The sequence below is a fragment of the Pseudophryne corroboree genome, chromosome 3 (genome assembly GCF_028390025.1).
Source record: "Pseudophryne corroboree isolate aPseCor3 chromosome 3, aPseCor3.hap2, whole genome shotgun sequence".
Classification (NCBI taxonomy): domain Eukaryota; kingdom Metazoa; phylum Chordata; class Amphibia; order Anura; family Myobatrachidae; genus Pseudophryne; species Pseudophryne corroboree.
Genome location: NC_086446.1, coordinates 680,853,861 through 680,879,294, shown reverse-complemented (window position 1 = coordinate 680,879,294; position 25,434 = coordinate 680,853,861). Strand labels below are relative to the sequence as shown.

Here is a 25,434-nt window from a genome sequence, read left to right as displayed (position 1 = left end):
AGTGCCCCCCTCTCTTTTTAACCCTTTTCTGTAGTGCAGGACTGCAGGGGAGAGTCAGGGAGACGTCCTTCCAGCGGAGCTGTGATGGAAAATGGCGCCTGTGTGCTGAGGAGATAGACTCCGCCCCCTTCTCGGCAGCCTTTTCTCCCGCTTTTTGGTGAGTTCTGGCAGGGGTTAAAATACATCCATATAGCCCTGGGGGTTATATGTGGTGTATTTTTGCCAGCCAAGGTGTTAACATTGCTGCTCAGGGCGCCCCCCCCTAGCGCCCTGCACCCTCAGTGACCGAAGTGTGAAGTGTGCCTGAGTAACAATGGCGCACAGCTGCAGTGCTGTGCGCTACCTTGTTGAAGACTGATGTCTTCTGCCGCCGATTTTTCCGGACCTCTTCTTGCTTCTGGCTCTGTAAGGGGGCCGGCGGCGCGGCTCTGGGACCGAGCTCCGAGGCTGGGCCTGTGTTCGGTCCCTCTGGAGCTAATGGTGTCCAGTAGCTTAAGAAGCCCAAGCTGGCTGCAAGCAGGCAGGTTCGCTTCTTCTCCCCTTAGTCCCTCGATGCAGTGAGCCTGTTGCCAGCAGGTCTCACTGAAAATAAAAAACCTAAAACTAAACTTTCACTAAGAAGCTCAGGAGAGCCCCTAGTGTGCACCCTTCTCGGCCGGGCACAAAAATCTAACTGAGGCTTGGAGGAGGGTCATAGGGGGAGGAGCCAGTGCACGCCAGGTAGTCCTAAAGCTTTACTTTTGTGCCCAGTCTCCTGCGGAGCCGCTATTCCCCATGGTCCTTACGGAGTTCCCAGCATCCACTAGGACGTCAGAGAAATAGACAATGAATAGAATAGTTGACCAGAAGGGTTGTGCAGCTGAATTAGGGTATATGGGTCACTGAATAGTCTCTTCTAATTCAGCGTACACACTCCCAATATCGTGCAAATTCACGTGGAAAAAATATTACTTCTAACAGCCCCATTGATTTGTTGTTTTAGATTTCCTGCCCCCCCCCCTCCCCCGAATCTTTTGTGTATTGATCTGTCGACATTCTAGTGTTGACACTATTAACGTCAACATGGTTACTTTTCTGACTGGACACCTTTTTTTCTCCATAATCTGTATTTTCTCCTTTTCCTTTTACTACTTCTTCATTTTCCATTTTCCCCAATCTCTCGCTCGTTGATTCAGGTACTATATATTTACTCTGAGTTATAGGAGCTTTTTCTTCTTGGTTATTTTATGTTATAACTACAAAATCTAAAACGATCTTTACAGCAATGCTTAAGAACATTTGTAATTGTTCTTACCTACTTTTTCCATAGTATTCAAATCCAATTAGTATCCCACCTAAATTACGCAGAGAACAGTGAGGGCTTGTTTGTGATATTGGAAAGGTATTCAGGTTGGCACAGGGATGCACATACGCTGGCCAAGCTGTATAATTTACCAGTGCACCAGATGGCAAGGGCAAATACACAATGAGAAAGAGGGAGACGATTTCCAGCACTAGTGAACTGCTTTGATTGGCCGATCGCATATTGGGGGTAATTCCAAGTTGATCGCAGCAGGAATTTTGTTAGCAGTTGGGCAAAACCATGTGCACTGCAGGGGAGGCAGATATAACATGTGCAGAGAGATAAATTTGGGTGTGGTGAGTTCAATCTGCAATCTAAATTGCAGTGTAAAAATAAAGCAGCCAGTATTTACCCCGCACAGAAACAAAATAACCCACCCAAATCTAACTCTCTCTGCAAATGGTATATCTGCCCCCCCCTGCAGTGCACATGGTTTTGCCCAACTGCAAAAAAATTTCCTGCTGCGATCAACTTGGAATTACCCCCATTATGTTTTTGTATGTATTTTAAGAAACAGATTGTATTTCAGAGACTTTTTAAGTTTTATGGAAACCTAATCGTGCAAAACAAATGGTTAAAACATGGGTGTAAGGGTCACGTAATATACATATTGCACACATGCTACTGGTGCAGATCTGCACACAACTTGCGATAGTTGCAACTTTGTGCATGTCTGAAACTGCAGCGCTTTTTTAGTGAACCCGTTACATCTGCAGGTTGCGGTCAACACACCAGCACCATTATGTGTAGTTAGCACATCCAATTATAAATCTCCTGCCATGTACACGCATGTTTGTATGCCCTGAGCGGTAGGGTTCTCTGGGATTGCCATTATACAATATTCTTGGCACAACATTGTGCCCTTACATTACTCCTGTCTGTTTGTCTTAGTTACGTTCTTTAATTATCCAAACTCATTGCTGTAACTTTTCAACCGATACTTCAAAGATTATGGTGCTGTGGAAAATACAAGTTTCTCATACCAGTAATCAATTGCATTTCAGAAGTCAGAAAACTAGCTTATCCAGGACCCCACGCGATTAAACATGTTAATTACAAAATGTGTTGAAAAATATTCCTAGTAGAACATTAGGTTAGATTGTCTCATTTATATTTATTTGCTTAAAAGATGCTTCTCATAATTTTAAGGGATAGATCAACAGTCAATAGGTCAACCTCAAGTGGCCAACACGGACATGGTTGACACATGAAAATGGCAGACACGGGACAGGTAGGCATATATAAAGGTTGACATAACATTTTTATACTTGTGTGGTGTCGTTTTTTGTGTAACATGACCAGGAACCCTAAGTAGAGCACCGCGTCCCTTTGCATGGCTTGCTTTGCTGGCCATGCTTCGGGTAAGGGCCATAATTCAGAGTTGATCGCAGCAGCAAATTTGTTAGCAGTTGGGCAAAACCATGCTTACTGCAAGGGGGGGGGGGGGGGGGGGCAGATATAACATGTGCAGAGAAAGTTAGATTTGGGTGGGGTGTGTTCAAACTGAAATCTAAATTGCAATGTAAAAATAAATCAGCCAGTATTTACCCTGCACAGAAACAAAATAACCCATGCAGATCTAACTCTTTCTGCACGTTATATCTGCCTCCCCTGCAGTGCACATGGTTTTGCCCAACTGCTAACAAATTTGCTGCTACGATCAGGTCTGAATTACCCCCCAAGGTCCCTCGCTCTGCTACTGATGTGCTTGACGCAATCGTAGTCCACATTGATGGTAAAGTATGAAAAATGTAAAAATAAAAATGTTATGTCAACCTTTGCATGTGTCGGGCTGTCCCGTCTCAACTTTTCCCTGTGTCAGCCAATTGTGGTCGACCTAAACCATGACGACCTACCATCCGGATACCAGTCTTAAGTATAACATTTAGATATCAGCAAAATCTACTAAACCTGTTCTTCTTATATACTTTTTACCATAATATTCCGAATGCTGGTAGGATTTCTTCCACATTGAGCACAGTTTCTACTTTTATACCCAGTCCCCCCACCTGCTGGCATATCATATTCTTTAGTCCCAGCCACATGAATGTGACTTTGATCACTTGGCAGCAGAATAATATATTATTCCGGTGAACATGTTTATAGTTAGTTTAAACATAGAATGAGGAGCATGAAAGATAACTGGAACGGTCAGGTCTTGTTTATCAGATAGAGACATCTAAATAAATTTTTACACCCACCGCAGACAGTGGGGGCGGAAGGGAGATGGAATGTTTAGAACAAGCACGGACTCGGTGAGGGGCTCAAAGCTGTGTGCTGCACCAGCCTAAAACTGGGCAAGCTGCTCAGATCACAGGGACCAAGTGACAGGGTCCGCATCCAATACTAGAGGAGGAAAGCATCCCAGACTTACACCATAGCTCGTAGTAGTAATTGCAGCACTGAGATTGTCCACAGCAGTGACCCGTTTCACATATGTAGCTTTGATTGTTGATACCCATGCATGTTTCTTTATCCTACAGAAAGAGAAATTAAATAAAACGTTAAAAAAAAGTGACTTTCTAGCGCTCTACAAAGGCAACGTTAATGGTTCACATTTTTCATAATGCAGGGTTGGCACAGTAGTTAGCATGACTGCCCGTGAGCACTGCGGCTGTGACCAGAAAATTAACCTCATTATCTATGTGGAGTTTGGATGTCATCCCTAGGTTTGCTCAGGTTTCTTTTGGGTGTTCTGGTTTCCCCTCTCATTCCAAAAACATAAATGTTATGTTTACTGGATGCTGTTAAATAAATCAACCACAGTCCGCACATGTGAGCTCCACTGGGGCAGGGACTGATGTGATTGACTGAAAAATTATCTGTAAGGTGCTGCAACATATGTGTGCGCTATATAAATAACTAATAAAAACCAACAAACAATATTAGAACATGGAAAAAAGTCAAAATAAAAAGTAATACACCAATAAAATGGATAAGCAGCTGACCGTCTCTATCTGTAAATGTCTATTACAATGCTGTAATGCTGCGTTCAGCCCGCCCCCCCTCTGCCTGCATTTTATTGCCAGGATACAGGCGGAAGTATGCTGAACGCCGGTCATGCATACCCAACCCCAATCAATCGGGTCAATCCAATTAGCCGCAAAGGGTACGATGTGCCGTAGCCACAGCGTTTCAACACCAGCAACGGCACCCAATCTCACACCCACCATGGGCTGAAATCAGACCCAATTCAAAATATACGTTATGGTAAGAACTTACAGTTGATAACTGTATTTCTCCTAAGTCCACAGGTTCCACAGGATAACAATGGGCTATGACGGAGCGACAGCGGATTGGCACCAAACGATCAAAGCTTTCTGGCCTCCCAGGATGCAACGGGCCCGTCCATATATCCCCGCCCACTGGCTCAGGCAAACCAGTTGGATTCCAAAGCACAAGGAAGGAGCATCATCTAGAACCCTAATCAGGCGATAAGAACACACATGCACACCCTTCCATACAAGAAGGAAGAGGTTAGTGAGTAGAAGGAGCCTCAAATCAGGTGCGTCAGGGTCGGATCCCTGTGGACTTAGGAGAAATACAGTTATCAACGGTAAGTTCTTACCATAACGTATATTTCTCCGGCAGGGTCCACAGGTTATCCAAAGGATAACAATGGGATTTCCCAAAGCAATTTAGTGGTGGGGACGCTCCTAATTGGACAGGAGAACCTTACGCCCGAATTCAGCGTCATGAGATGCAAATGTATCCAAGGCATAATGTCTAATGAATGTGTTCATGGAAGACCATGTGGCTGCCTTACATATCTGTTCTGCTGAAGCACCATGTTGTGCTGCCCATGAAGGACCTACCTCACAAGTAGAGTGAGCAGAGAGACATTAGCCGGAACAGGGAGATCAGCTTGCGAATATGCTTCTGAAATAGTCATTCGAAGCTATCTTGCCAAAGTCTGTTTAGTAGCAGGCCACCCTCTCTTGTGAAATCCGTAGAGAATGAAGAGAGAATCTGTCTTTCTGATCGCACTGGTATGATACACGTAGATCCTTAATGCACGGACCACGTCCAGCGACGCATCATCCTGCAGAAAGTCCAGATACCTGAAAAGCCGGGACTACAATTTCTTCATTAAGGTGAAATTTAGACACCACCTTAAGAAGATACCCAGACCTAGTTCTGAAAACTGCTTTATCTGGATAAAAAAATAATAATCAGAAATGGGGAACGACATGGCAGCACCCATAAATCTGATACTTTTCTAGCTGATGCCATAATCAGTAGAAAGAGCACTTTAGCTGTCAACCACTTAAAATCCACTTTATTAAGTGGTTCAAATGGGGCAACTTGAAGAGCTTTTAGGACTAAACTTTAGTCCCACGGTACTGAAGGTGGAACAAAAGGAGGTTGAATGTGCAGCATTCCCTGTAAAAAAGTATGCACATCCTGTAAGTTAGCAATTTTCTTTTGGAACCATATAGTCAATGCCAAGGAAGCCACCTTCAAACCTTTATCCATTCCTGCCTGAAGGAATGCTAAGACCCTGGAAACTCTGAAAGATTTCGGGTCCACATTTCTTTCACTGCACCAATGAATATAGGATTGCCATATTCGGTAATAAATACAAGCTGAGGAGGGTTTCCTTGCTCTGAGCATTGTTTGAATTACCTGTTCTGAGAATCCTCTTGACTTCAGGATAGAGGTTTCAAGAGCCACGCCGTCAAAGACAGCCGATCCAGATGTCTGTGATATAAAGGACCCTGCGTCAACAGGTCTGGACGTTGAGGGAGCAGAAATGGAGCATCTATCGACATTTTCTGCAGATCCGTGTACCAATGTCTTCTGGACCAAGCCGGAGCTATTAAAATCACAGCACCCTTTGCTTGCTTTATTTTCCTCACCACCCTGGGTAATAGGGTGATCGGAGGAAACAGATAAGCCAGATGAAAGTCCTATCTCACCGACAAGGCGTCCACCAAGATCGCTCTGGGATCCTTTGTTCTTGACCCGTATGCGGGCACGTTGTTGTTCAGACGGGACGCCATGAGATCTATCTCTGGCAACCCCCATTTGTCCACTAGAGTCTGAAAGACCTCCAGGTGTAGAGCCCATTCGCATGCTTGAATTGTGTGTCGACTGAGAAAATCTGCTTCCCAGTTTAGGACTCCAAGAACCAACACTGCGGACAAGGCTGGAAGATGGAGTTCTGCCCACTTTAGTATGTGACTTACCTCCCTCATTACTTGTTGGCTGCGAGTTCCTCCCTGATGATTGAGGTACGCTACTGCCGTTGCATTGTCCGAGCGGATCTGGACTGGTTTTCCTTGAAGAATGTCCTTTGCCTGAATCAGTGCCACGTATATGGCTCAAAGTTCCAACAGATTTATTGGCAGGCAACTTTCTTCTTTGGTCCATTGTCCCTGGAACCACAATTTTCCAGACACTGCTCCCCAGCCCTGAAGACTGGCATCTGTTGTCAGGATCTCCCAATCAGATATACAAAAGGGTCTCCCCTTGTCTAGATGGAATGTTTGTAGCCACCAGGCTAATGACTTTTACCGAAAGTACCATAGTCTGTTTCTTTATTGTCTGATGTACTCCATTCCATCTGGCCAGAATCAGACGCTGCAGAAGTCTTGAGTGGAATTGTGCATACTCCACCATGTCGAATGTTGACACCATCAAGCCCATCACTCGCATTGTTGCGTGAATGGATACCGTTTGACTGTGTAACAAGTCCTTAATCCTTGACTATACCTTGGATATCTTGTTCAGAGGTAAAAATATTCTCTGCAGACCTGAATCCAGTACAGCCCCCAAGTGAGTCATCCGTTGTGACGAAACCAGAGACGATTTTGCCCAATTTATGAGCCACCCGTGCCTCTGCAGACATGTTATTGTCTGTTGAAAAGGACACAGAAGCAATTCCTGTGACTGTGCCAGGATTAAAAGGTCGTCAAGGTATGGAAAAATTATAACCACCATAATCTTGGTAAATACTCTGGGGGCTTTGGCTTACCCAAAAGGTAGGGCCTGGAACTGAAAATGCTGTTGGAGGATAGCGAACCTGAGATAACACTGTTGGGACAGTGCTATAGGAACATGTAGGCAAGCATCCTAAATATCCAGGGATACCATATAATACCCTGGTTCCATGGCCAAAACTATGGAACGTAAAGTATCCATGTGAAACCGCGGTACCCAAATGTATTTGTTTAGCATTTTGAGATTGAGAATGGGCCGAAATGACCCATTTGGTTTCTGAACCAAAAACAGGTTGGAGTAAAAACCCTGTCCTCATTGTACTGGAATGACTACTCCTGACTGAAGCAATTTCTGAACTGCTTCTTGCAAAGCCCTGGCCTTCGTCTCTACCCGAGATGGGCTGGTGCAGAAGAACCGTCGAGGAGGATGCTTCTTGTAGGGAAAAACATAACATAGAGATACCGCTTCCTGCACCCAGGCATCTGTTGTAGACTGCTGCCAGATCTGTGCAGACTGAAGAAGTTGGCACCCTACCCTGGGATCCCCCAGGTGGAGGCCCGCACCATCAGGCTGATGGCTTGTCTTCTGGTTTGGAAGCCGGCTCTCTGGGAGCACAATGCTTTTTTGATTTTTCAAACTTATTGAATTGGGGCTGCTTGTGATCACTTTTTCCCTTTGCTTTTCCCTGAGACCGAAAGGGCCGGAAAGCCGGAACCCTTAGGTTTGGAGATATATGTGGAAGGAAACTTGACCTTTTTGGAGTCTGCTTCTGACTCCAGAATATCTGTCAATTCTTTACCAAAAAGAATATTTCCAGAAAAATGCAAAGATTCTAAAACTTTCTTGGATTCTGAATCAGCTTGCCACGTACGTAACCAAACTGCTCTGCGAGCAGCTATTGTTGAGGCTGATGCCCTAGAAGCAATAGTACCCATATCTAATGCTGCTTCTTCCAAGAATACTGCAGCCTGTTTAATATGAGCTATATCGGATTTTTGCTTTCTGGAAACTAATGAAAAATCCCCTTCAAATGCATCAGCCCATGCAGCCACTGCCTTTGACATCCAAACTGAAGCCATGGCTGGCCTTATTACTGCTCCAGACAGAGAAAATATGTTTTTTAGGAACCATCCACTCCCCTATCCGTGACATCGTTTAATGATGTTGACAGCAAAGGCAAAATAGATTTTTTGCACTAATCGAATCACATGCGTATCTACTTTAAGAGCCAGCTCCATTTTTAAACAATCCCCAGCTGGAAAAGGATAATTGGAATCCCATTTTTTGGGAATCCTATAATTTTTATTGGGTGTAGCCCAAGCCTCTTCCATGATTTCCGTCAGCTGATCTGACCCTGGAAACTCAGTCTTAACTGTTTTGGGACGTTTAAATACAGGTGCCTTGGTTTTTAACACAGGCTCTGCTGTATCTTCTAAGGATAGAATGGCTTTCATTGCTCTAATTAACTCAGCTATATCCACTGAGCTGAGACATTCTTCCTCCTCTTCGTATGCCGAAGTAGAGTAAATTGAGCTCTCATCTTCCAATGAATCCTCATGTGTAGTCTGTGAAGGTGAAGATTTACTTAGCACCGGTTTATCAGCTTGTTTCATTTGAGAAGCTGCTGGGGGAAATGATATACCGTAGGTAGGGAGCTGCATGTAAGGGTTAATAGTATACCCATTCCTGGTACAGAAGCTGTAGGAATTATCCGCTCAGCTATACTGGACAAGGTCTGTGCTAACATAGCCCAAGGTGGATCCATCTGTACCTGACGTTGTACAGGGATCTGCCTTTTATCCTGCTGAAAAGCAAACACAATTTGCACATAAACCATCCTGAACTAGATCCTGAGAGGATAATACAGTTTTGCAAGACAAACATGATATGAGTGTTGGTATTGCTGTAAGTGTACCTTAGTCATCTTTGCCACTCGACATGATAAATAATCAGCACTTTCACAGTGTACTACACAATTTGTGACTGTAATCACTTTAAACCTTCTAAAGGGATATACAATCTGACCATACCCATGCACCAGCATTGAGGATCAGAAAAAAACAACTGACAACATATTGTAAAGTCAGCAATTACACTAGCAGTCAGTCACATGTTATATATTAGTCATATGAGCACATCAACTACAAACACATTTTTAAGTATGTAGGAGCACATATTACTGAATCCTGTTTAAACAGATCTAACGTATTCAGATGCAATGCGACAGAAACCACAGTAAATGTATACAGACTCATATGCAATAGGCACCTAACTATTCGTACTCAAAAAAGTAGATAGAGATTTAGTGCTGTATAGCCCGTACTTAGTAGAGTGGGATACAGGGAGGCTCACCTCGCTTTCAGGATCTATCAATACGTTAGCGGATGCTGAGTGGATCCAGACGCTACTAGTGTACACTGCCGCTCCATGAACCTATAGTGAACACAGACGCACCGGTCACACACCTATGTTGCAACCGGGTACCCTCGTGGTAGCGTTCAGTGAACACAGACGCACTGGTCACACAGCCGCCTATGCTGCGATCGAGCCCCCTCGTGGTAGCGTCTGGGACCGAAGCGAGGAAACAGTTCATTGCGGGAGACTCGGTGGAAACTGGTCATGAACCGGGCGGAGGGGCGACCAGGAGAGCGTCCGACTCCCCCTGCTGACATCAACCCTAGGGATCGCGGCCTCATACTATTCCTGGTGCCCAAGATCCCTAAAGCCTAGCGCTGGTGCACCCGCGTCAGCTACTGTTTGGTAGTCTCCTCCCAATACAGTGCGGCTGTGTCCATATTCCATCTACTAAACGGAATCAATGCCTTACCTTCTCCCCATGCTCCGGCCACAGCCTGGTAACGTCTGCTGGACCTGCTAGTTTATCAGACACAGACGCCCGCCGAAACAGCACTGTACTCGTGGGTAAGCGTTGTCGCGACCCGGCGGAGAGTTGTTGGAGCGACTCTTTCTAAGCGTATAAGACACTGTTTGGAAAGAACACTCAAAAACTAGAACGACTATAAAAACAGGATTTTTATATCTACCGGTAAATCCTTTTCTCCTAGTCCGTAGAGGATGCTGGGGTCCACTTCAGTACAATGGGGTATAGACTGTTCCGCAGGAGCCATGGGCACTTTTAGACTTTTCTAGAGTGTGAACTGGCTCCTCCCTCTATGCCCTCCTCCAGACCTCAGTATAGGAACTGTGTCCAGGGAGAAGTACATTTCGAGGAAAGGATTTACTTTAAAGTTAACGGTGAGATTCATACCAGCTCACACTTCAACCATGCCGCACACATGGCATTCAACAAAACACATGCCAACGGGCATGACCTTAGAGCAACCGTGCTGAAAACATTTTTAACAAAATAACAACTGCAGGTAAAGTACGCACTGGGCTGGGTGCCCAGCATCCTCTACGGACTAGGAGAAAAGGATTTACCGGTAGGTATAAAAATCCTGTTTTCTCATACGTCCTAGAGGATGCTGGGGTCCACTTCAGTAGCATGGGGTTATACCAAAGCTCCAGTACGGGCGGGAGAGTGCGGATGACCCTGCAGCACCGATTGACCAAACTTGGAGGTCCTCATCGGCCAGGGTGTCAAACTTTTAAAACTTAGCAAACGTGTTTGCCCCTGACCAAGTAGCTGCTTGGCAAAGTTGTAATGCCGAGACCCCCTCGGGCAGCCGCCCAGGATGAGCCCACCTTTCTAGTAGAATGGGCACGCACCAAATTCGGCATTGGCAATCCTGCCGTGGAATGAGCGTGCTGAATCGTGCCTCTGATCCAACGCGCAATTGTCTGCTTAGAAGCAGGACACCCAATCTTGTTGGGAACATACAGGACAAACAGAGCCTCTGTTTTCCGTATTTGAGCTGTTCTTGCAACATAAATTCTCAAAGCTCTGACCACATCCAGAGACTTTGAACCAGCTAAGGTGTCAGAAGCCACGGACACCACAATAGGTTGGTTTATATGGAAAGAAGAAACCACCTTAGGAAGAAATTGCTGATGAGTTCTTAACTCAGCCCTATCTTCATGGAAAATCAAGTACGGGCTCTTGTGAGACAAGGCCCCTAACTCAGACACCCTTCTTGCGGATGCCAAGGCCAACAGCATGACCACTTTCCAAGTGAGAAACTTCAATTCTATCTCCTGGGAGAGGTTCAAACCAATCCGATTGAAGGAACTTCAACACCATGTTAAGATCCCATGGTGCCACAGGAGGCACAAATGGAGGTTGGATGTGCAGAACCCCTTTCACGAAGGTCTGAACTTCTGGAAAGGAGTCCAATTGTTTTTGAAAGAAAAACGGACAAGGCCAAAATCTGGACCTTGACTGAACCCAATCGTAGGCCCGCATCCACACCCGCCTGAAGAAAAATGGAGAAAATGTCCTAACAAACTCTTCCGTTGGAGCCTTCTTGGATTCACACAAAGACATATTTTCTCCAAATACGGTGGTAATGTTTAGACGTTACCCCTTTCCTGGCCTGAATAAGAGTTGGAATTACTTCTTTGGGAATACCCTTTCGGGCTAGGATCCGGCGCTCAACAGCCATGCCGTCAAACGTAGCCGCGGTAAGTCTTGATACACGCACAGCCCCTGCTGCAGCAGGTCCTCGCGAAGAGGAAGAGGCCGAGGATCTTCTATGAGTAACTCCTGAAGATCTGGATACCAAGCCCTCCTTGGCCAGTCCGGGACAACGAGGATCGCTCGAACCCTTGTTCTTCTTATGATCTTGAGAACTTTTGGTATTAGTGGAAGAAGTGGAGGGAAGACATACACCGACCGAAACACCCACTGGGTCACTAGTGCATCCACTGCTATTGCTTGAGGGTCTCTCGACCTGGAACAATTTCTCTGAAGCTTCTTGTTGAGACGAGAGGTCATCATGTCTACTTGAGGAACTCCCCAAAGACCAGTCACCTCTGCGAAGACTTCTTGGATGGAGATGGTGTCTGCTGAGGAAGTCTGCTTCCCAGTTGTCCACTCCTGGAATGAAAATTACCTACAGAGCTCTTGCATGTCTTTCTGCCCAGAGGAGGATCTTTGTCACCTCTGCCATCGCCGCTCTGCTTTTCGTTCCGCCCTGACGGTTTATGTACGCGACTGCTGTTACATTGTCTGTACGGGTTGATCTTGAAGAAGATGCACCGCCTGTAGAAGGCCATTGTAAATGGCTCTCAACTCCAGAACGTTTATGTGAAGACAAGTTTCCTGACTTTACCATCTTCCTTGGAAGCTTTCCCACTGTGTGACTGCTCCCCAGCCTCGGAGACTTGCATCCGTGGTTACTAGGACCCAGTCCTGAATCCCAAACCTCCGTCCCTCTAGTAGGTGAGAACTGTGTAGCCACCACAGGAGCGAAATTCTGGCTTTGGAGGACAGGATTATCCTCTGGTGCATCTAAAGGTGGGATGCGGACCACTTGTCCAATAGGTCTCACTGGAATACTCTGGCATGGAATCAGCCAAACTCTATGGCCTCGTAGGCCACCACCATCTTTCCCAACAACCGAATGCATTGATGAATCGACACTCTTGTTGGTTTCAGAATTTGCTTGACCATTCTCTGGATTTCCAGAGCCTTTTCTTCTGGAAGAAATACCCTCTGTACTTCTGTGTCCAGTATCATCCCCAGAAAAGACAATCTTGTCGACTGTTCCAACTGTGATTTTGGAAAATGTATGATCCAACCGTGTTGTTGAAGTACTGTCAGGGAGAGTGCAATGTTCTGCACCAACCTTTCCTTGGACCTCGCTTTTATCAGGAGATCGTCCTGGTAAAGAATTATATTGACTCCTTTCTGTCGAAGGAGGACCATCATCTCCGCCATAACCTTGGTGAACACCCTCGGTGCCATGGAGAGTCCAAATGGCAACGTCTGAAATTGGTAATGACAATCCTGTATCGCAAATCTCAGATAAGTTTGATATGGAGGATAAATGGGAATGTGTAAGTAGGCATCTTTTATGTCCACTGACACCATGAAGTCCCCTTCCTCCAGACTGGAATCACTGCCCTCAGAGATTCCATCTTGAACTTGAACCTTTGCAGGTAGAGATTCAGAGTTTTCAGGTTTAGAATCGGTCTGACGAGCCGTCCGGCTTCGGAACTACGAATAGGCTTGAATAAAACCCTTCTCCTTGTTGCGACAAGGGAACCAGGACAATCACTTGATCCTGACACAATTTTTGTATTGCTGCCTCTATCACTTCCCTGTCTGGGATAGAAGCTGGTAAGGCCGACTTGAAAAATTGGCATGGGGGACTATTTGTAAGACCCACGGGTCCAGGCCAGATTGAACCCAGAACTGACTGAAGAGTTTCAGACGTGCTCCCACTTGAGCGGACTCCCGCAAGGGAGCCCCAGCGTCATGCTGAAGATTTGGCAGAAGCAGAAGTTGATTTCTGCTCCTGTGACGCTGCAGACTTTTTACCTTTTCCCCTTCCTTTACCCGCAAAGAAAGGGGAACCTTTACCCTTTTTGTATTTATTGGGCCGAAAGGACTGCATCTGAGAGTGATGCGTCTTTCTCGCCGCAGGAGCATTAGGCAAGAATGTCGACTTACCTGCGGTAGCCGCAGAAACTAAAGCATCCAGCCCATCTCCAAACAAGGCCTCACCTTTATACGGGAGAGCCTCCATATTCCTTTTGGAATCTGCATCAGCATTCCATTGGCAGATCCACAACGCCCTCCGTGCTGACACTGCCATGGTAGCAGCTCTTGATCCCAAGAGACCAATATCTTTCATGGCTTCTAGCATGTATGCAGCAGCGTCTTTGATATGACCTAACGTTAGGAGTATCTCGTCTCTATCTATTGTGTCAATGCCTGATGACAAGTTTTCTGACCACTTTTCAATAGCACTACTCACCCACGCACAGGCAATGGTAGGCCTGAGTAGTGTCCCATTGGCCACATAAATAGATTTCAACGTAGTCTCTAACTTGTGGTCTGCCGGCTCCTTCAGGGAAGCCGTCCCAGGCGCAGGGAGAATCACCTTTTTTGTTAAACATGACAGGGCACTGTCTAAAACAGGGGGTGACTCCCACCTTTTCCTGTCCTCTGCCGGGAAAGGATAAGATACCTGAATTCTTTTGGGAATCTGAAATTTCTTTTCAGGGTTTACCCAAACTCCCTCAAAGAAAGTGTTCAGCTCATGAGATGGAGGAAAAGTTACATTAATTTTCTTTTCTTTATAAAAGTAAGCCTTCGCCTGAGGTAAAGGAGGGGGCTCCGTAACTTCTAATACCTCCTTTATAGCTGAATGTTTTTCACTAACTTTGGATCTATTCCCCTGGAATCACTAGTGTCGACACAGGAATCAGAGTCCATGTCGGTATCAGTCTGTACAACCTGTGTAAATGACCTTTTGTGTGATCCAGAGGGGTCCCCCGTGGATGAAAAGGCAGAACTATTAAAAATCATATCTTCGACAGATTTTCTCCAGGTTTCTGCATGAGACTCAGTGTGAATCATATCAGTAAGAGATTGGATAAGTCTATCACGTAATTCTTTCACCCATTCAGGCTCGTGGTGTGCCAGCAGCGCCACCACATTACAACTCTTGTCCCTAAAATGGCTCCCTCAGGGGAAGAGCTCCCTGCCTCAGACATGTCACACACGTGCACAATCACACCACAGACACTCCGGGGCTTAATGGGGACAGACCAACAGTAAAGTCTGTCAGAAGGACACAGAAGGGAATTGCCAGTTCACAACTCAGCAGCAAAAGAAAAAATCCCTGTGTCGCGTACTTTGTACACAGAGATCTTCAAGCGCTTTATATTACCAATAATAGGTTCTAGCACCGAATATTACACTCTCCCCCCCCCCCTTTTTTTTGCACCATGTTACCTGAATCAGAGGTGGAGAGGAGGATCAGCGTTTCTTGCCCTGCAGCCGCTGGGAGAAAATGGCGCTGAGCAGTGTGCTGGCTGCCTGAGGAAGAAGCCCCGCCCCCTGTATTGGTGCTTTTTCCCCCAGCTTTAGAATAGATATTTATACTGGCGGGGGTGTAAGACAGTGTAAACACAAAGTATGCTACCTTTTGCCAGTGAGAGTAGGTTTCATGCTGCCCAGGGCGCCCCCCCCGCGCCCAGTACCCTGTTGTGCACTGTGTTATGGATGGCATGTTCGCCCAGCGTTTGCGCTCTCTGCGCGGTACCTTGAGCCGTCACGATGACCAGAGATCCCTCTCTGCAGATCTCCGGTAATAATACTCACGCGTCTACTGACTTCTGGCTCTGTTAGGGGGTGATGGCATGCTGTGGGAGTGAGCGCATAGCCGCAGCTAGTGTTCAGTACCCTTCAGGAGCTAATGGGTGTCCTGTCAGCAAGTAGCAGAGCCATGAAACTCTTTAGGAAGTTGGTTCCTACTTCTTCCCCCTAAGTGCCACGAAGCAGGGAGAATGTTGCCAGCAGTCTCCCTGAAAATAAAAAACCTAACAAAGTCTTTCAGTGAAACTCAGTAGAGCTCCACTGGAGTGCGACCAGTCTGCCTGGGCACATTTTCTAAACTGAGGTCTGGAGGAGGGGATAGAGGGAGGAGCTAGTGCACACTCTAGAAAAGTCTTAAAGTGCCCATGGCTCCTGCGGAACCGTCTATACCCCATGGTACTGAAGTGGACCCCAGCATCCTTTAGGATGTATGAGAAAATAACATAAGAATGCTTAGGGCTGCTAAAAAAACAGCAGCCCTCTGACCATGGTCCGGCTCCTGCCGCACCAAACAAAAAACTGATTTGCCTGAGCCAGTGGGCGGGGATATATGGACGGGCCCATTGCATTCTGGGAGGCCAGAAAGTTTTGATCGTTTGGTGCCAATCCGCTGTCGCTCCATCATATTCCATTGTTATCCTGTGGACCCTGCCAGAGAAAAATAACACCTGAATATCACCCCCGATCTCCATCGCTTTATATGAAGATCGGGCAAGATAAAACAATTGAATCACCCCCTGTAGGGAGAATTCAATTGTTGTGTGGGTGACCATTGGAGCAATTAAATTCTTCCCCACTTGGGCGTGCATGCAGTGTGTGCGCACCAGTTAGTAACGGGTTTAGCCATGAAAAAAACCCATTCGGGCACCCAAAGTGCAGAGTTACTGCACATTTAATTTCACACTTCAGGAGGCTGCGAGTTGAAATGCGTCTCCCAGCGGCTAATGGCGCCCGATCGGAGCAACTATTGAATTGCTCCATTAGGCATCATCTAGTGGCAGCTGGGGGGAAAACAATAGAATCAACCCCAGTATGTAAGCCTTATGATTTCTCAGATGAAGGAGCCAGCAAACAAACATGACCACAAGATGGGTGTGTATCCAAATATTACATCAACTCAAATGTGTTTTATTTTCTTCAAAAAGTCACTTGTGTGCAACAGATTAATGCGCAACAGACATGGCTTGTGAATAAAACAGTAAATTGTACCACTACGTTCTAGTTACAATTTCTTTCAAATAGTCAGTTATACAATCAGTAACTAGTACTCCAAACCAGTTGTGATCTAACCTACAAGTTGTTTTGCATGCGAGACAGATCTACCTACAGTATGATGAATAGAAAAATCATTTGCAAACAATACCACTGGTAGCTTACATAAGGGGAAATAATATAACAATTATGCATTTATTGAGTGCATAGTCAGAATGACGAATAATTAGTAATTACTGTTATTTGCTAGGTTTTCCTATGGAAGACATTTATTGGGCTATTTTTATTCTCTGGGAATCAGATGACGTTAACCGTACAGATTACATTGGTTTATGGTGTTCAAGAAAAAAAAAAAAAAAAAATCCCATACACCATATAAAGATCTTCTTATGAGTGAGGAGAGTGTTTCCCCAGGTCATCATCACCCATACTGATACCAAGCAGGAGATGGCCCAGTGGACTTTGCCCTGATCTGTAAAGTATCCTATATTCCATATAAACACAAATGAAAACAAACAGTCAGAGTTCGTGACAATATGCTAGGAGTGGGGGAAGCAGGTGCATGTGGACCATCACTGAATAGATACAGTAGGAGAAGACTGTATTAGAATACCAACAGATATCCTCATTATGGTGGGGGAATGACAAATCTCGCAATCAAGGGCCTGCACAATTCCCTAGTGAATCCAGCAGGGTAGCCTACTTTCCTGAAGGTCCTGAAAAATGTCACAATATTAGCATTTCCTGGACAGTCAGGGAGAGTATGCAACATGTCAATGTAGAAATGCATACCCTCCAACATTTTACACTTAATTAATCGGTACAAATTTGAAAAGGGGGCGTGGCCACAGGTAAAGGGGATGCGGCCACATCCCTTTTCCTATACTTTCAATGGCAGTTTAGAGAGCCAAAAATCGGTACAGACCATTAAAAAAAAAAAAAAATGTACTGTACCTGCAAAAAAGGTACAGTTGGAGGGTATGGAAATGGTTACATCCCTACTGTACTTAGGGCAGGGCCGTATTAACAGCAGTGTAGGCCTAATGCAAAGCAATGCACTGTGGTCCCTACCCATTCTCCAGTAGTACGGGTGGGGGTGCTATCAGCGGCAGCTTTGATGTACCGCGGGTGATAGGGGGGTGTTCTGTCTTCCACTCTCCAGGATATGTAGCAGCACTTTCTGCTAATTACTCCTTTACTGCACAGATGGTGGGAGATGGGGCAGGAGGGAGAACAGTAAACTGTAGAAGGGGCAATGAGGCTGAATGAAGGCGCCCCGGTCCATGACTTCCAGGGTGCTAGGGGGTTTTAAATACTCAGGGGAGGGGTGGATAGTGGAGTTGGCTTAATATTCATAATTTTACGGTGGGAGGGTATCTTTTTTGACTGCAGATATCGCCAGTTCCTGGAAATAGATTTCTTAGCTTTCAATGTGATAAAAAAAACACAACACATTTCAGTGGGTTCTGGGGACTTGGGATCAGAGTTCAGGAGCCAGAGCAATCCACCAACGAAAATCTAAAACTGCATACCAGGCGTGTGGTGCTGGAGCAGGGACTGATTGTTGGAAGGCTGATATCTCTGGTTCTGAGAACAGTAGAGACAAGCTGCCAGTGTCCACCGAAAGGGGAGCACCCAAGCTTTTGGAGTAAGGACCCTATTCAGTGTCAGTAGCAGATTCTGCTAAAAAGCAGAATCTGCTACTGCTGTAGATCACATGCTGGGGGCCGCCCAGCGCAGGGCAAGGTCACCCCGTATGCCAAGTCACGCCTAGGGTTGCAATTGTAATCTAATTGCGATCGCATCACCAACTTGGGATTTGCGGATGCCCCCCCACGCATACGCAGCATGGGTGCGTATGCAGCCGCACCACAGGCATTTTCTTCATCGGTGCAGCTGCACGTGACGTTATGCAGCCGCCCCGAAAAAAGTCCAGACACGACTCTGTTGTCCAGACCATGCCCCTGCAATGCCATATCCACCACTATCCCCCTCCAGGGTGCGATCGCACTTTGTGAGTCCACGCATGCACTGTGCAGACGAAGCACATGCGCAAATTTCCGAAAATCGATTCTTTGTGATTTTTGGACTTCAGCGTCCTATACTGAATAGGGGCCCATATCCTCTCTCTAACTCTAAACCTGAGATATCTGCCTGGAAAGAGCAATTAACAGACTCGGACCCCTGCTTTGAAGTCGGATATCTCTGGTTCCCCAGGGCCGATTATCAAAAATATTGTACCCCTGGAAAAAGGGGACCCTCAGCTATCACCTTAGGGCCCTTATACTCCTGGGGCCTTTGGGCAACAGACCACTGAGTCAATACGAAAAGACAGCCCTGACTTAGCGGACTATTGGCAGCATCATATCACTTTGTGGTGCCCATGTATGGTGCCCATGCTCAATGTATGGTCCATAAATGAAGATATTTACTTAACTTGGGTATCAAAAAGAAAGCTGTATATACCAGGGAGAAAAAAAAATCAAGTCAAAATTATGTTGGCTAGTGTAAAAATCATAAAAAAGTAATTCTTAGCAACTTGGACTACTGTAATCTCCTTCTATCTGGCCCTCCTGACAACCGCCTCTCTCCACTTCAATCTGTCCTCAATGCACCTGCCCGGCACATCTTCCTCTCCAAACGTACTACATCTGCCTCCCCTCTCTTGCAAGCCCTGCACTGGCTCCCCTTTTCATCCAGAATCCAATTCAAGCTTCTCACACTCACCTATAAGGTCCTATCCCATTCCTCTCCCATTTACATCACTGATCTTATAGCTTGTTCATCCTCCTGTCTACAGATTACCTCCTCCCATTCCTGCCTCCAAGATATTACACGTGCTGCTCCCTTTCTCCGGAATCCAGTACCATTCCCCAACATACTCTCCACACAACTTCAAACTGGCTCTCAAGACCCACTTTTTTAAACCCAGTCGTCTCTCTGTTCCATGCTCACATCTGTGTTACCCGTCTGTCTGTTCCTCCCCTTCACAATGTAAACTCTATGGAGCAGGGCCCTCTCTCCTCATGTGCTTATCCTTCTCTTACTTAGACTATCCTCTATTCCATTCTCCCTACAACGGCACCTAACCCTTGGTTTCTGCCGCCCTGATGCTTGTTTCAGTGTCATGTCAGCTGATGAAGAAATGTTTAAATACCATGTACAGTACTTGTCCTACATTGTCTTGTACTGTAAGTAGAGGTTTTTCTTGTTTTGCTCATTTGTTTATGTGCTTAGGTAGGTGCTGAAGAACTCTTGTGGTGCCATATAAAGAAAAAGAATAATAATAATAATAATAATAATAATAATAATAATAATAATAATAATATTATTAAGTCTGTAAAATGCTGCAGACCTAAATTTGGCAGAAATCCCTGGCAGTGATGGAGTCAGAGCTGACATTCTGAGACAGCATACATGATCAGATGTGGGAATATAGGTTACATTACTGTTTGACGTCCCTGCTCCGAGATTACCTGGAAGTAAGAGCCTGTTCTTCATATTACCCTTGTCCGCACCGTGCATACATGTAATTTTTTTGTTTTACAGCAATTATGTATTAGATATTTTATAATACAACAATGTTCTTATTTTTCCATACAGATATTATTGTTGTTTTTTTGATGATGGGCGTAGAAGCAGAACAGGCAGCTGCGCAATGATGTTGGATCAGTTTGATTTATGTGACCTTCAATAGAGCATTGGCATTGCACATACCAGTTAGTTAATATCGAGGGATCTAAGACTTGGTCGTTTGATGCCAGGAGAACTTGCCAGGACGTGTTGCTTTGGGTGAAGCTCTAGTCGGGCACCTGTGCTTTTCCAACGTGTAAAGCTATAGGAAAATGGGTCTCTATTTTTACATGTGAAGTCTATGACTTAATGTACGCTTCAAACGGACAGCTACAGCCCCACTATAATGAGTCACAGTGGGGATAAGTCTATGGACCATACACTAGAAACCTAGCTCCTTGCTTGGCAGAGAATACCATACCGTCATAAGCAAATAGGAACACACAGCCACAACATGAAACAGATTTCTAATCTCTCTCTATCCACGATGCAGATTATATGCATCAACTTTCTCCTGCATTTGCAGCACGTTCAATATTGGATTGGAGAAAATGTAAAAGGTCATGTGGCATCTGCCTACCTACCACACCAACCGTGCTTGTGCAAAAACAACAACTTGAAGGCAATGTGTTGGGGCACTTTGAAGCCATAGTACTCAGCTCTCAGCTCCAGTGCAATGTGGGCAGCAGCCACTATGCCAAGAGACTGCAACCTCTCTCAGCCAGTGACCTGTACTGTAGTCAGCAGCTTGCTGCAGCTATCTCCAGAATTGTAGCACAATTAAATGTCCTTCCATACAAAGCATCTCTAGGTCTTCATTCATTACCCCTGTGCTTGGAGATGGATTGCACTGTTGTGTAGAGGCCCACCTGCAGGTACAAGTCTTGACCCACAATGATGTCTTATATAACTCAATATATTCCACATTATGGCATAAGAACAACAATGCACCATGACTACATGTGGACTACAGGTAAACTGCTCTATATGCCTGCATTGGTTTGTCAGTCCATGTAGATTATTGCACAGTGGCTAAAATGATTATAGGTATATAAATCACTATCCTGACAAGCGTTTTCAGCCCCACAGTTGTCAAGTTAATCACCAAAAGCACTAGGAAGATGGTTTGCAAAGAATGCATGCCCTTAGGAAGACACATTCTTCACATGGAGTACATCTGGTACAACTCAAACATTACCCCTGCTGTTCACACGGGTTCACTACGATATGCCGGCGGTCGGGCTCCCGGCGACCAGCATACCGGCGCCGGGAGCCCGACCGCCGGCTTACAGACAGTGTGGCGAGCACAAATGAGCCCCTTGCGGGCTCGCTGCGCTCGCTACGGGCACGGTTTATTCTCCCTCCAGGGGGGTCGTGGACCCCCACGAGGGAGAATAAGTGTCGGTCTGCCGGCTGTCGGGATCCCGGCGCCGGTATACTGTGCGCCGGGATCCCGTCAGTCGGCATACTGAAGACCACCCGTTCACACAATACACACATACACACACACACACACACACACACACACACACAGTCCAGCATCTTTTTGGAGACAGAACACAGATTCTCCCCCCCCCCCCCCCCCCTGCAGGGTGAGCAGCTGAACGACATTTAGAAGTCTGCTGACTGACAAAGTACTATTCAACCATGTTCAATTTATTTGACACACTATGTTATGCCACTTAATTACCCACACAGTGGCTGACTGCCTCTGCTCTATGTACTCAAAACAGAAAGAAATAGGAGATTTATGGTAATAACTTACCTTTTTTAAATCTTTCTGCGAGGTACACTGGGTTCCACTGGGATAACATTGGGGTGTAGAGTTGGATCTTGATCCGAGGCACCAACAGGCTAAAAGCTTTGACTGTTCCCAAGATGCAGCAGGCTGACGTGTAGCCCAGGCACGTTTAGGTTTGGGCTTAGTGGATTTGGAAGTGTGAGCCTGTTTCGGGTACGCCTGACCCTTTGCTTTACTTGGAGGTCGAAAGGAACGAAATGAAGTACTCTTAGCCTTCGGGGCCGAAGGAGTAGTACAAGGCAGACATGCAGTCTTAGCAGACGCTAAGTCAGCGACAATCTTGTTGAGATCTTCCCCAAAAAGAATATGTTTCCCTTAAAAAGGATAACCTCCAAGGTCTTTTTCAAGTCCAAATCTACTGACCAGGACCGCAACCAGAGGATCCCCGAGCCAGAATAGACGTGGTAGACGCTTTTGCCACTAGGATACCTGCATCTGATGCCGCCTCCTGAATATAACGGGAGGCTGTAACAATGTATGAAAGACACGGTTTTGCATTATCAGGAAAATTAGACGGTAGTTCCGCTTCTACTTCCTGAACCCAGGCCTCTATAGCTTTAGTAGCCCAAGAGGCCGCAATAGTAGACCTATGCACAGCTCCAGCCAGAGTGTAAATGGACTTCAAGTAAACCCTCCACACGTTTATCTGTCGGTTCCTTCAGGGAGGTGACAGTAGTAACAGGCAGAGCAGATGACACCACCAGACGTGCGACTTGTGAGTCCACTGGTGGTGGTGTTTCCCAATTTTTGCTTTACTCTGCAGCGAGGGGATACCGAGCCAGCATTTTCTTAGACAGAGAGAATATCTTTCCTGGATATTCCCAGGATTCCTGACGTATGTCAACTAAATGGTCAGAATGTGGTAAAACTAATTTAGTAACCTTCTGATGCTTAAACTTATCTGGTTTCTTAGAGGTAGATGGGGGTTCTTCATCATTATCATCAATTTAAAGAATCAGCCGTATAGCCTCCAAGAGGTCAGGAACATCCACTTGGGTCAGGGATTCCCTCATCAGAAGCATCTGCGTCAGTGTCTGAGGGATCAGTGTAGGCGCCATCTTCATCCGATTAAGTATCTGTAACATGAGTGGACTGTGAGGATTCAAGGGCCCGTTTAGAGGACACTTTGGTCTTAGGCGGGCGAGGGTTAGGATTCTGCTTGGCCAAAGACTGATTTAATTGCTGTAACTGAGAGGACAGAGCATCTGCCCATGGCGGATTTACAGCAGGGACAATATGTGGCTGTAATGGCACAGGAGGTCCCATAGGGGGCGCAAGTCTAGTTAAAAGCATAGTCAGTAAATTAGAGAATGTAGCCCACAGTGGGTCAGTAGTTACCCCCGACATAGGAAACTGACTAAGGGGTACACAGCCCCCAGCACCTGAACCCTCAGCTGCAATATTTTCCTCAGAGACATCCAGGGCATGAACACTGCCAGACGCACGGTCTGCCACCGAGCCCTCACCCTGACGAGCTGACATTATATGAAAGCATTACCGTAGGGTGGAATAGAACAATAAAAGCAGACAGAATACCTAACAAAAATCCCACCGGACAGTGCGATTACAGGCAGAGCACACACGTAGGATTTAAGAGGTAAATGGTGACTGTAAAACACATAGAAAATACCCAAAAAAGTATATCCTGTGAAAACCACTATATTATATGAAAACCCTGACGCACATAGCCCCCTTCATGGTACAGAATATAGGGACACCAGTAGATGTGAGATACACAGAAAGGAAATCACACAGCAGCTATTGGCACACACACACACAGTCACATGTACAATGCAGAAATTATCACAGCTAACAATAAAACTGCACTGGACCAGCAATACTGTAGTAACTGCACTACACAAGTACAGCTAATTAGGTATATAGATATAGCAATGCACAGTAAACACCGGATGTATATCACAGGGTACCTGTACTAAATAACCCTGACAAGGTGCACTTGTTCTTAAGTATTCTACATGTCTTTAGACCGTGTTAGTTAAGTGTCCTGTAAATGCACAGTGCTGATGATGCAGGCGGCTTTACAGAGGAAGCATTGCCCAGCAGTCCCAGATCAGCGCAGCTGTGTGTGTAATGGCGCCCAAACGCTGACAGGGAGGGAGGGGGGAGAGAGAGAGAGAGAGAGAGAGAGAGAGAGAGAGAGAGAGAGAGAGAGAGAGAGAGAGAGAGAGAGAGAGAGAGAGAGAGAGAGAGAGAGATGCAGCTCCAGGGCATTAGCAGTAAATGGCACCGTGGGGCTACAGGTCAGAGCCAGATCACCTTGCTGGACGGACTTCACTACCGGTACTGCGGGCTTTAAAGAAACAAATTTTTGCAAAAATCTGACCTGTGCCCATGCCCTGGTGGTCTAATGGGGTCGCTGCACGGCCACAGTGTCCACGCCAGCGAGCGTGGTCCGCCTCCCAAGGACCGCTCCGGATCGCGGTTTGCTGGTCTTGCCTGGGGGACCATCTTACCTCCTCCTTTCAGCGGCCACGCGGTCCCTGAGAGCAGCGGTGGTGTGTGTGCGCCCTTATGAGAGAACCGGAGCCTCCGCTGTAGTTACCCGGCAACCAGAGCGCGGGAGTGTACAGCGCCGCTGGGAGGTGAGGGAGCCGCAGCATTATGTGTCAGAATGACACATAGCACTTTTAAGTGTCTATGCTGCGGCTCTGAAGTCTTCTTTCTTCACTTGAAAGCTCTTTTCAGGGCTGCCCAGCGCAGCCCTCCCTGTTGTTAGCCTGCACTGCAGGCACCAACTTACAAACTGAGCCCCTGTGCACAGAGGTGGGATTATAGAGGAGACGGCGCTGTGCATCTTGGGAACAGTCAAAGCTTTTAGCCTGTTGGTGCCTCGGATCAAGATCCAACTCTACATCCCGATGTTATCCCTATGGAACCACAGTGTACCCCGCTGCAGAAATTCCGTTTGCAAGATTTGTTAAAAAAAAAAAAAAAAAAACACCACACACACCACCACACAACATCTAGAAGTCAGCACTCGCCTGATCAGTCTGCAAAGCCCAATAAACAGGTGTTCCAGAGGAAAATGTATACAGATAACTTTAACACATTGGTGTAAGTTGCTCCTACATCAAATGCAGTGCTATGCCTGAAATGGGTTCCAGTCAGTATGTACTGTTCATTCTAGCACCCTACACCTGCCACAACCTGTGCAGTTCCTGCCTGGTGTGTCACTATCTGCTGTGGTGCTTCTAGCACACTCTAGTCTGTATCACAGAGCCAAGATACAGACCAGATTGTGGTAGAAGCACCAAAGCAGAAAGCAACACCCCAAGCAGGAAAGATGGGTTGTGACAGGTGCAGCCCTGCTAGAAT

General features: G+C 46.1%; 1 protein-coding gene across 2 annotated transcripts in view; it reads right to left on the bottom strand.

The window, feature by feature from the left end:
* Nucleotides 1-25,434, bottom strand: part of WBP1L (WW domain binding protein 1 like) — a 114,812-nt gene that overhangs the window by 8,120 nt on the left and 81,258 nt on the right. For both annotated transcript variants that reach the window (XM_063961937.1, XM_063961938.1), the window contains exon 2: nt 3,717-3,819. In XM_063961937.1, coding sequence (XP_063818007.1) covers nt 3,717-3,819 — 103 coding nt within the window. The remainder of the gene's footprint in view (nt 1-3,716; nt 3,820-25,434) is intronic.